This window comes from Lepidochelys kempii, chromosome 3, assembly GCF_965140265.1.
Source record: "Lepidochelys kempii isolate rLepKem1 chromosome 3, rLepKem1.hap2, whole genome shotgun sequence".
In the NCBI taxonomy this organism is placed as follows: Eukaryota; Metazoa; Chordata; order Testudines; family Cheloniidae; genus Lepidochelys; species Lepidochelys kempii.
The window spans coordinates 59,728,232-59,741,377 of NC_133258.1; the positions used below are offsets into that span (position 1 = coordinate 59,728,232).

Genomic DNA, 13,146 nt, shown 5'->3' on the forward strand with positions numbered 1-13,146 from the left:
GGTAGTCTTAAAAAAAAAAAAAATAGTCCAGCCAAACAAAGGTTACATGGTGCCATAAAATATTGTATAATGACATTGAATATTTATTCTCTGCTTTTGGTGTCTTACAGAGTACAGCAGAAGCGACATGGGCGAGTAAAAACATGGACACGGCATGTTGATATTTTTGAGAAGGATTTTATTTTTGTTCCCCTTAATGAAGCGTAAGAAAGAACTGCCTTTTATTAACTTTATACAGTAGAAGTTGTTTGGATTGCCAATTTTTAAATGAAAAGTATGCTTACAGTGATTGCACTTGAAGTTACAGCAGCCTTCCCTGTTTCATATGTTGAGTGTTTATCTCAAACTGGTAAAAACTTCCAAAAATGGAAGGACAGTGCGAGTGTCATAACACATGAATTATTAGGAAATATGGAGATTGAGCAAAAATGAAACAATTTTCCTGAGAGAGATCTTACTTTTCATCTAGCTTTATTTAAAACTTTCACTTCTAATCTGATTTTAGTCAGTACTGTTGGGGTTTTTAACTTTTTACATTGAAAGCTTTTTTTTTTAACTGATGGATTATGAGATGACCCCCACCCCCCACCCCAGGACATTCAAGTGGTCTGCTCTTGGCTCCAGTGGGGCCAAGCCCCCACAGCTGATACAGTTTATTATATATTATTTGTATTACCGTAGCACCTAGGAGCTCTAGTTTTGTGCTGGGTCCTGAACAAACAAAAACAGTCCCTGGTCCCAGGAGTTTGCAATCTAAGTACAAGACAAGAGATAACAGATGGATGCAGACAGACTGGGGAGTACAAGGCAACAGAGAGACAGCATTGGTCAACATAATAGGGAGTGAGGCTGCTGGTATGCAGAAACAACAGTCATTAAGTTTTTTGTAGGGATCACAGTAAAGGAGAGTTTTAAGGAGAGATTTGAAGGTAGGTAATGCAGTAGTCTTGCAGATGTTTTTGGGGACTGTCTCCCAAACATGTTGGGGTAGCATGGGAGGAAGCATGAAAGTATGTTTGAAAATTTAACAGTTGGGCAAGAGAGACTACTCTTATGGGCCAATTGGAGGTGAATACTGATGGCTAAATAGCAAATGAGAGATGATAGCTCATGTGGGGATGGACTGTAAAGGGCCTTGAAAGTAAATACCAACAGCTTATGTTAGATTGGATAGAAAGGGGGGAACCAACGAGTGGATTCAAGAGGTGACATCAAAGTGACAGGTTAAGGAAATGATCTTTGAAGCTGTATTCTGAATGAATGTGAGCAGGGTAAAATTGCATTTGTGAAGACCAGAGAGAAAGATGTTGCAGTAATCAAGATGTGAGGTGATGAGAGAGTGTGGCTGAGAGTTTTAGCTGTGTGGATGAATAGAAAGGCTGTATCTTAGAGATTTATGCAGAAAGAATCACCAAGATATAGATATAGCCTGGATATAAGGATCTAAAGACAGGTCCAAGTTGAAGGTTACGGGCCTGAGGCCTTGTCAACACTACAGGGGAAATTGGATCTCAGTTACGCAATTTGAGTTACATGAATAGCGTAACTCAGATCGACGTAACTTTGATCCTACTTGCCGTGGGGTCCATACTACACGATGTCGACGAGAGACACTCTCCCGTCGACTCCCCCTACTCTTCTCGATCCGGTGGAGTATAGGAGTCGACGGGAGAGTGATCTGTGGTTGATTTAGTGGGTCTTCACTAGACCTGCTAAATCGACCACCGATGCATCGATCGCCACTCATCGATCCCTCCGTAAGTGTTCACAAGCCCTGAGTGACAATACAGATGGTGGTGGTGTCCATAGTGACTCAGAGAGGAGGTAGTGAGGAGGGTTTTTTGGGGAGAAGATTGAGATCTGTTTTTGCAGTGGTGGGCTTGAGCTGTCAGGTGGGCATCCGTGAGATGGCAGAGAGACAGGCTAGGATTTAGTCCATACAGAAGGAGACCGGTCTGGAGTAGATCTGTTGAATCGTCAGCAAGAGAAGATAGTTGAATTTTTGTTTGTGGATGAGATTTCCCAGAGATAAGGTATAGAGGAAGAAGAGAAGGGGACCAAGGACAGAGTCCTATGGAACCCCCACAGGCAGCTGGAGAGCAGAGGAAAAGGTTCCTCCAAAGGACATACTGAAGGAATGACTAGAGAAGTAGGAGGTGAACAAGGAGAAGCAGAGTGACAGAAGCCAAGGGAGGACAAGAATTCAAGAACATCGTCAACTGTGTAAAAGATGGCTGATCAAGGAGCATGAGGATGGAGTACTAGTTCAGAACCCATCTGTGATGTGGGAGAAGGAGATGTGACTTGTAGAAGGGGAAGGAAGAACGTTCTATTTTGTCAGTTTTCTCTTGGAAGAAATTGCCAAGAATCTGCATGAAGAGGGACGTGGAGGCAGTTGAAATTCTTGTCTTTGTCACTTTATTTAGGTGTAATTATTTTCCTTAATCTTTTTAAACCATCACTTTCCCTGTGTAAAAAGGCAGACTGAGTGTAAGCCTATACAGCAAAGGAAAACCCGTGGCTGGCCCTTGCCAGCTGACTCGGGCTTGGGCCATGGGGCTGTTCCTTTGTCATGTAGACTTCCAGGCTTGGGATGGTGCATGAGCCCTGTGAGCCTGAATCGACTGGGATGAGCCAGCTGCAGGTTTTTCTTTGCTGTGTAGACATACCCTTAGACATCTGCAGCTGGCCTGTGCCAGCTGACTTGGGCGTAGGCTAAGGGGCTGTAACTGTGGTGTAGATGTTCAGGTTCAGGCTCAGGCTGCAGTCCAAATTCTGGGACCCTCCCCCCTTGCAGGGTACAAGAGATGGGCTTGAGCCCAAATATCTACATTGCAGTTAAATATCCCTGCGCGCCTAAGTCAGCGGGCACAGGCCAACCATGGGTTTTTAATTGTAGTGTAGACATACCCTTGTTGTCTTCCTAATGGTCGTCAGGGAACATTAGTGTTAAGTGCTTCTCCAAGGACAAAAGCACGTTACCTTCTGCTCCCCTAACTTCCATCAAAATGAGCAAAAATATCAAGGTAATTCCCAAACTCATTTCCCCTTTTAGAAACATGAGGTTACCATTAACTCTTCAGCCAACTTTTTAAGAAAATGTGAACACTTATGGGGAAACTACAACTGGAATAATATAAAGACTGAAAACTTTGACTAAGAATCGTGACATATTTATCACAAGTGGTAGCTTTCTGAATGTTTGGAATATGAAGGGTGAGATTCTGATCTATGATTTATCAAAGCTGCGCAAAATATTGCTTGTATGCAAAAGGCCTATAAAGGAGCTCCTTAAGCCATTTTTGTCTTCCTTTGTGCGCTTGTTCAGTGGTTGGACCTAAAGAGGCAATATGATGTAGCTGACTGAGCACAGGACAAGGAATCTGAATTCTGTTCATTGCTCTGCCAATGGTTTGTTATGTAGCCTTAAGCAAGACTCTTAATCTCTCTCTTCCAGTGTTTTCATAGCTGCAAAGTGAGAATAATTCTTAATCCTGAAACATGCTATTGAGCTAGAAATATGCTTATGAGTTTAGTTGAACATTAATTTGCACAGAACTTTGAAGATGTCAGGCATTAAAAGGCGCTGTCTATACTAGAGAAATTTGGACTACTGGCATGCCTGTAACATACCCATATGTCCACACAAACTTACTCACATTGGTTCACAGACAGTCTCACACTTAGATTGTACTTCCTCTGGTCAAGACAAGTCACAATGTTGGGCTCCACTAATGCAGTGCTAGCTGATTATGAAGCAAGTCTTGGAAGAAGCCATCGTACGAGGACACTCTGCCCTGCTGGCCCAAGGCTGATGTCTGGGAGACAAAATGGTTGTCGCAGCTGAAACTCTGTAATTTGGTACACTCTTGTCCCTGAAAAGCAGGGTATTGCTTGCTCTGAGAAACAGAGAAAGGAAAAAACAAAAATGTTGATGGTCCAATCCAATATGAGCCAAGGTAACATCCACTTTGGGGCAGACATGAAAATGTCTTTCATTGAACCAGTCCCTGTCATTGGGCCTTTTCCATCTGTGGAGAAGGAGGTACTATCGGACAGCATCTAGACACCCAGTATAAGGCTTGTAAGGATGCGAATGGAGGACACCATTAGGATGGTTGAGTCCAAGGCAAGAGATATTTGAAAACCAAGAGGTGCTGGAAACCAGGCTGGGATCACAGGACCTGTTTAAGAATTTCTGGAGTTGCTAGTGAAGATTGTTCAGGTGGAAGAGGACTCTGGAGATGAGGGGACTTCTGTATAAGGTATATTAACTTTTTGTTTGTTTTTTTATTTCTGCTGATCAGGGCTAGTTTTGCAGGCTCCTGAATGGGGGAACAGACTTCTGGGTTCATAAGATCATTGCCATAATTATGAAACTGACAGATACAGTCTCAAATGAAAGTAGAAGTCACTCCTATCATGCCCTCCAGTCTCTGCAAGTATCCTCTCTGCCTGCACAGCAGCAGGTCCTTATGCCTTCCCCATTCATCCAGCTTTGCTCCACTAGATTCCAGCAAGTAGGCAGCTCTCTCTAACCTTCCACTTGAGGCTGCATGGGCTGTTTCAAGTAAAGCCAACGTTTCTGGGAACTAACCGTGGCTAGCCTAAGTCATGCTACATGTCCATATGCAAAATTGTAGTCCACTAATTTTAAAAGTCAAACACTGAAATACAGAAAATGTAAAAGAAGAACTTCATTGCAACAAGCTAGGGCATCTTAGCCCTAGCATGTACTTGCATTATATCTGTTGTTTGATATGCCAGGCTCAGGTATCTGTTCAGTTGGCTACCTAGTTGCAAATGCATTTCGTTCTGCTTTTTGTTTAATTCATATCAACATTTGGGCACAAGCTCATTGTTTGCACACAATTAGAGCAGTTTGCTAACAGCCACAGTCAAGGGCCATGGAATTGTAGATCTTTTCTCCTCTTCCATTGTCCTCACTGCTATTCATTAAGAACGGTCAATATACAGTTTTTGTACTGCTATAACGGTCAGTTGCAGGTGTGATTTTTCTTTTTTTTAACTGATTTAGTTATACTACTATAACTCCTAATGTAGATGCAGTTAGACTAGTATAAAAGCACTCATACAAGTATAGTTTATTCCCATACAGGAAGGGTAATAAACTACCCTGCTTTAACTGCATCCGCCCAGGGGGAGTTGTACTGCTTTTTAACTATACCAGAATTATTAAAGCAGCACAATTTTTCTGTGTAGACAAGGCCAAGCAGTAACCTAAAGTAGAGAATTTATTTTTAACTAAAAAATTTTGAAATCTGCAAATTTTTGCCAATTCAGACTATTGTGTTTACCAATCAGACCAGAAGATGATGCTATGGAGCCTTCTTATGTGTGTCTAATTTTGGAGCATGTCCTTAAATTATAATCCATGAGAATAATTCAAGTATGAATTTATCCCTCTGCCCCCCTTGTTTGTTTTTGTTTTGTTTGCTGGAGACTTAACTATAAAGATTATGTTAAGATGCCTGCAATAAATGTTTCTTTAGTCCCTTTTGAAATATACCACACCCCTATCAAACGACTTCCCTGGCACCACCACACACCCATGTACATTGGTCCCAGTAATCCAACACCTCTTCCCAGTGAGCCATATTATAAATGTTGTTAATGTTCGTTTATGTCCCTATCATTTCAAATCCCAAGACAGACTGTGCCATTAATGACCTAATGCATATTAAACCTCTCCTTCTCACTTCAGTGACTACTTTTGCCGCAAGAGCATCACAGAGCAGAAAAGGAACCAGGAATCCAGGAACGCAAGTAGTCGAGTGCTTGACCATCTTCTGGGGAAGGAAAGTGAAAATGAGATCTTCCTTCATGTTTGTTGGTTTTGGTTTGGTTCTTTTAAGCACCACTCTTACCGAGTTTGAGGAACCACATACCAACATTTTATTTTTTATTTTTAAGACAACAGATTTAACCAAGAGAACAGAATATCAATGAATAAATGTACATCATGGTAGAGGAATGAAGCTGCAGGAGCAAGAGATACATGAGGAGTTCTTGAAAGAATACTTGCAGGTGCAAAGACAGCAAGCAGTCTTATCCCAACAGTAGTCCTCTGCACTTGTTAAATATGTACCACATCCTCAGGACAATACCATGGTACAGGAGAGTAGCAGCTTTTGTTGGGCTGCCACCTAAACTTGTATGTTCCCTTCCGTCTGTTCTCATAGCACTCCACTTGTGCAGGCAATCAAGACAAAGAGAATGGGAATCCCCAGCACATGACTTTCTTGTCTCTGCAGTCTGGAAATATTTCATTGTTGCTTTTTGTATTTTCAGTGGCTTATTTTTGCCGTTGTGGGCTTAATAAATTTGATTTGTGCCTTTTATTTCTGTGTTAAGTTGATCTATCCACCATACTTCAATTTACCTTCTATACATCACCATTTCACTACTCCCTAGCCTCCCTTATACAGACTCCTACATTTAAAAAACTGATGAATAAAAGCATATTTACTATAATAAGATGAAATTCACCATTAACAAAAGAAAAAAATATTTAATAGCCGCAAATACCAACGGTTAGAATCATAGAACTGGAAGGGACCTCGGGAGGTGATCTAGACCAGTCCCCTGCACTCAAGGCAGGACTAAATATTATCTAGACCATCCCGAACAGGTGTTTGTCCAACCTGCTCTTAAAAATCCTCAATTACGGAGATTCCACCACCTCCCTAGGCAATTTATTCCAGTGCTTAACCACGCTGACAAGACGTTTTTCTTAATGTCCAACCTAAACCGCCCTTGTTTCAATTTAAGCCCATTGCTTCTTGTCCTGTCCTCAGTGGTTAAGGAGAACAATTTTTTTCCTTCCTCCTTGTAACAACCTTTTTATGTACTTGAAAACTGTTATGTCCCCTCTCAGTCTTCTCTTCTCCAGACTAAACAAACCCAGTTTTTTTCAATCATCGCTCATAGGTCATGTTTTCTAGACCTTTAATAATTTTTGTTGCTCTTCTCTGGACTTTCTCCAATTTGTCCACATCTTTCCTGAAATGTGGTGCCCAGATCTGGACATAGTACTCCAGTTGAGACCTAATCAGCACGGAGTAGAGTGGAAGAATTTCATCTCGTGTCTTGCTTACAACACTCCTGCTAATACATCCCAGAATGATGGTGGTTGTTTTTTTTGTTTGTTTTTTGCAGCAGTGTTACACTGTTGACTCATATTTTGCTTGTGATGCACTATGACCACCAGATCCCTTTCTGCAGTACTGCTTCCTAGGCAGTCATTTCCCATTTTGTATGTGTGCAACTGATTGTTCCTTCCTAAGTGAAGTACTTTGCATTTGTCCTGATTGAATTTCATCCTATTTACTTCAGACCATTTCTCCAGTTTGTCTAGACCATTTTGAATTTTAATCCTATCTTCCAAAGCACTTGCAACCCCTCCCAGCTTGATACCATCTGCAAACTTTGTAAGTGTACTCTCTATGCCATTATCTAAATCATTGATGATGATATTGAACAGAACCGGACCCAGAACTGATCCCTGTGGGACCCCACTTGTTATGCCCTTCCAGTAGGAGTCTGAACCACTGGTAACTACTGTCTGGGAACGATTTTCCAACCAGTTATTTCTGTCTTTCAGGTTCCAGCATGTTCAGTCCCCTACATCCTCCCAGGTATTGGCAAAATATGAGCCCAAAGCATCTCTGATCTGATTTGCATACCTATTTCAAACAACATGTTAAGCCTCCACTTCAGGTTGTGCTCCCCAACTATGTTTGTTAAGTGCTGGATGCCTTATGGCCTCCTTACTGTATAGTCTGTTAAGCACTTCCACCTGGCATTCGCGGATGTGCAGAATACATCAAGAAGATATTAAAATACTCATATTGCTAATTGTATTGTGATTGCATGTTAGATGCTGCCATTTTGTGTTGAGTCTTCCAAGTGCACAAGGATGGCCTTGTAATGAAAGCACTGAACTGGGACTCAGGAGATCTGGGTCCCAGCTCAGCCACAGACTTTTTATATGACCTTAAGCAGCCATTTAATCTCTTTTGTCTCCATTTTCCATTTGTGAACTGAGTATTATAATAATTTCTTACCTACAGGGTAAGAAAAATTGGGGTAAAATTGGGGTAAAATTGTTTGAGACAGCTTCAGGCGTTCTGGTAATGGAGGTCATATACATGCTTATATAAACCATCCTGCACCTGCTGGATGTGTAGTTGAACTAACTTCTGTCTGCATTGGGGTATGTCTTTGTGACCCAGGTAAGGAGTGGGTATGGAGGGTCACTGAAAATCACTGTTGAGATAGAAATCCAGTTAATTTCAGTGATGTAGGAAGGGAAGTGTGCTTCAGTGTGTTCCTAAAAAGTGCAAAGTGTTTAAAAATTCTTACATGATGCATATTGCCTGGCAACTCTTTTGAACATCTAGGAACCAACTATGATGATCTAATAAGATCATCACCCAACCTTTTTCCTTTAATGCACTCCTGGTCTTGATGGAGTGGGCACAGAATGGACACTTCTTTTTCTTCTGTAACTGCAGCACAATTCAGGTGAACCAGTTACTCAAATCTCTCGATGATCGCAGACATATTTGCTAGTTGATAAATTGCAGTGTAGAGATCCATTGCAACAGCATGCACTGTAAACTTGCCAAATCAAACTGATGCCTGGGGTAATCACACTGATTTTTCTGTGGTCAGCAGAGCTCTTTCTGGTGGTCTGATACCACATTTGTAAGGACTTGCTCCCCATAAAGGCACAAAAGTTTTTGGTCTCTTGCGATGTCACTGCTGTTCATACCAGGTCTCAGACAACTCTGTATCATCATTCTGTCAGGGACCAAACTTACTGCTCCACCTGGTTAGCTCCATCTTGAGGAACAATTACTCCAAGGACCAAGAAACATCTAGAGAATCTTTCACAATCATAGTATAAATTCCAATAATTGCTGATCATCTTTGACGTTACTTGTCAGTTGTACTGCCAACATACAAGACCTCTGCTAGGCAGCCTGAGATGATTCACTTTTGAGGAGTTTCAGCCAAAAAGAGCAAACTATAATTATTTGCCCTGGCCTTCATTTTGAGGATATGTCTTCTCAATTGCTGAGTTTCTGATGGAGTTGCTGAAGTTGGACCATCTGCTTCCAGGAAGCCTTTTTGAAATCTCCCACAAGCCACTGTTTTCGGGAGTTTTTCCAGGAACTGTGGGATAAGTATACAGAAGACAGTTGAACTGCAATGGCTGGGTAGAGAAGTGTGTGGACACAGGGCAGAATTGACCTCAGAACAGGATGGACAGTTTAGACACAACTACTCCGATGCCATTTACACCAGTACAATCGTACTGGTTCAGCTGCCAGTGTTTCAACTCTCCAGTATGGAGACAGCCTAGAAATCAAAATTTGAAACTGATGTTACTTGCATTCAGATGCTAGTAAACAATCAGTCTGTTTAGAGAATTGGTGATAAAGTATACAGTTAACAATACACAACCCATACTTGACAAAGCAATACTGGAATTTGGCATAGTATCTGCAACTAATAAGCTTATGGTTGTGCATCTAGTAAGTGCTGGAAGGAATAAGAAATGGATAAAATGCAAAAGGACATAAGTGTGATTTTTCTAAAACAAAATTAGGAGCCTAAGTGCCATTGACTTTCAATGATATTTTGGCTTTCTGAGTGCCCAAGTCACTTTTAAAAATGGCCCTTAAGTGCCCTGGGAGTCTAAGAGCTTTTGAAAATTTTACCCAAAGTCAGTTTTTTTCTTAGAGAAAGCCACTAGCTAAAACTCTTTAGTTATTGCTGCATCTGTATAAAGCACTGTTTGGCTTTGTTTTGTTTGTGTTACAATAGCTCCAGGAGAGCTCAATCAGATCAGCCCCCTCACCCCGCCCCCCCAATCTCTAATTGGCTGTCACTCCATGTGTGATTGTGTGGAGGTGCAGGCTCTCAGTGAAACGTGTAATGGCAAAGGGATTAAACATCTGCTGTGGAAGAAACTGGGGTTTCCCCCAGTTTTTCATTTTTACTTTTATTTTTTTTGACACTGGTGTGGAAGAAGTGTAAACTCTCTTGTCCTGTGGCGTCACACACTCTGATGGTGGCAGCATTGTCCCCACTTCTCCCTCCTCTGTTTTTTCCTCCACCAGAGGCTACATGGTATTGGGAGAGGTGTGTGGGGTCATACTTATAATTGGAGGGTGTAGGGAGCTGGAGATGGTGGGCTGGTCGTGCCAGCAACAGTCAAGACTGATTGACTGAACATGCAGGCTGGGCTGCAAGCACTGAATCTCCGGGGGGGGGGAAATGAGATGCAGCTGTAAAACATCAGCTCTTCAGTTAACAAAAGACACTGGAGGAGGAAACTTCTATATTTAAGCTTCAGAGGAGGAAAAGAAGTCATAAACAATGAATGAAAGAAATATGCAGACAGTGCCCCTGTTTAACTAAACCTATCCCATTAATGACTTTGGTGGTGGCTAGCTAAGTACATGGACTAATTCTGCCTTCGGAGAATGTTATGGATGCTTAAAGCAAATCTGTTCAGGAAAGTGGAAAAACAAACCAACTCCCATTCCCAATAGTCATTGCTAACTACAATTTTTGCCACTTTATTTCTGATAACTTTAAACATTAAATCAATATAAACTTACTAATTCATTTTTCTTTTGCAGTGCTCACTGGTTTTTAGCTGTCATCTGTTTTCCTGGTTTAGAAAAACCCAGATATGAACCAAATCCCCACTACCATGAAAGTGCACCAATGCAAATAAAAGCATCCTCTTCAGAGAGAGAGAGCAGCACTCCATCTCCTTTGCCAAATGAGTTGGATTCATCTTCACAAAGCTCTCCTTCCAAGTCTACAGTAAAAAGGACACTGAACAAAAAACTTCATGTAGCTTTAACTGACACAAACAGGGAAATGGAAGACAGTGAGTCGCTATATTGTAGAAGAAGCCCTTGTAGGGGAAAAAGTGGAATTAGAAAAGTAAATCAAATAGACAGTGATTCAGAAGAACCTAGGACCATGGAATCTGCATGTCATAAACTTGATCATAGGACTGCAGATGAGAATGGCATGCAGAGTGAATACACAACTGCTGTACAACCTATGGGTATGTACATTTAAAATCTATTTCGATGTGCTTTAGGATGAAAGATTCAGCGTTCCTATTATCAGAAGACAGGTATCTCAGCTGTGGAATCTTGGTTCTTCTCTCTTGTACGTATGTATTATACAGTTTCACATACTTTTTTCTGCATTCAGCGCACAAGATGGACAACTCAGGAAATGAGGCTATTTAATTTTTGTATCCTCCATCTATCAATATATGGGCCTCTCCCCATACCTGCCTTACCACACATCATCTAATCCATGCATGATAAGAGATTAATTTCCTCATGAGCTTTCTGTGTTACTTAACACTGTTGTGTGAATGCTTCACAAAGATGATGTATTTATCTTTACCACATCCCTGTAAGTTAGGTGGTTTTATGCCATTTCACAGATGGGCACAGACAGAAAGATGAGAGCCAGCATTTTCAAAAGTGTTCACAAAGTTTTGGGTACCACAGTGATTGGCTGACCAACTTGACACCTCTAGTCTGACTTTATTTTTTTTAGAGGTACTGAGCAGCTGCAGCTCCCATGGAATTTAGTTGCAGTTGAGAGTACCATGGCTCAGGTTGGGCACCCAGAAAATGAGGAACCTATAACTAGTGGTTCCCTGTGAATATTTGGAGGTTACTGACTTGTCTAGCATTACTTAAGAATCTATGGTAAAGCCAGGGATAAAACATTACATCCTTTCTTTTCCTGTAGTCCCTGGCTTCATTCACTGCACATCTACCAACTTCTGCTACAAATGAGGGTTAAATATCAACAACCTAATTTGTTACACAAACCTGAATAATTTGCTGAACATCATTCATCCCATTCCGTGCACTGAGCGAGGCAGCGGTCCTGTGGAAAAAAACAGTTTGTGACCATGGAATTTAAAAATTGTATCATCATACATATGCCACAAGGGGGCCACATTAAAATTGCACAGGCAGCCCTATGTCTGGTGTTTCCTAACTTTTGCATGCTGGATTTTGCAACCTTTAACGTTCTTTTAAATATAGTGATGTAACGTATGTGAGATCCTACATTTGAAAAGAAACAGAAATGAAAACAATTGTCATGTAGTCACCATGCCACCCTTAGAGGGTGCCCTTAGTGTGCTGTCCCTCTGCATAGGGCAAGCTCCAGTGGCCAGCTTTTCTGTGGAGGCTGCTTCCAGCAGTGGTCCTAGTCTGGAAGAGCACTTTCACTAAGGTAGGGGTTCTCAAACTGGGGGTTGGGACCCCTGAGGGGGTTGTGAGGTGGTTACGTGGGGGGTCGTGAGCTGTCAGCCTCCACCCCAAACCCGGCTTTGCCTCCAGCATTTATAATGGTGTTAAATATATAAACAAGTGTTTCTAATCTATAAGGGGGGCTGCACTTAGAGGCTTGCTATGTGAAAGGGATCACCAGTACAATAGTTTGAGAACCACTGCACTAAGGGGAGTTCAAGAGCTGCCATTGTATCAGGTAAAGGCACATGAGTGGGAAGAGTGGTCCTTGTGTTCTTTCTTCTCATAGTCAGAGATTAAGGTCAGGAGGGGCTGCCAGATCATATAGTCTAAATCCGGTTTATCACAGGACACTGATCCAGCACGCTAAATGTACTAAATCCAACAACCAGAATTAAAGCAAAGTATTACAATCCTCAAGAGACTGAACTATTGTGTGCCATGGACAGAAAACAGGAGGGACCGAGGTGCACCAGTATCTGAGACTCCTGCAGTGGCAGGGAACTGATTAAGTGCACGGGGCCGGGCACTGTTGAACCAGAAATCTTTCTGGAGAGACTTTGGCTCAAGTGCCTCAAAGACTTACGTTTTGATTAGTCCCATTGACTTCAGTTGGATTACTCAGTGGGCAAGTTCAGCACCTGCATAAATCTTTGCAGAGTACGGCACTTGGTCTTTCTGATAATATTACAGAATTAGTGGATGGTGATAATGCAGTAAACATAATGCAATTTATTTTAGTAAAGCTGTTAATACTATCATGAAATATTACTTTAAAAATGACGTAAATTGTCTTGGTTAAGAACATCTC

The 13,146-nt window shown here is 41.6% G+C and overlaps 1 protein-coding gene across 12 annotated transcripts in view; it reads left to right on the plus strand.

Moving 5' to 3' along the window:
• SENP6 (SUMO specific peptidase 6) overlaps positions 1-13,146 on the plus strand; it is a 158,857-nt gene that overhangs the window by 127,880 nt on the left and 17,831 nt on the right. For all 12 annotated transcript variants that reach the window (XM_073336489.1, XM_073336496.1, XM_073336486.1 and 9 more), the window contains 2 exons: positions 111-203; positions 10,677-11,116. In XM_073336489.1, the coding sequence (XP_073192590.1) occupies positions 111-203; positions 10,677-11,116 (533 nt within the window). The remainder of the gene's footprint in view (positions 1-110; positions 204-10,676; positions 11,117-13,146) is intronic.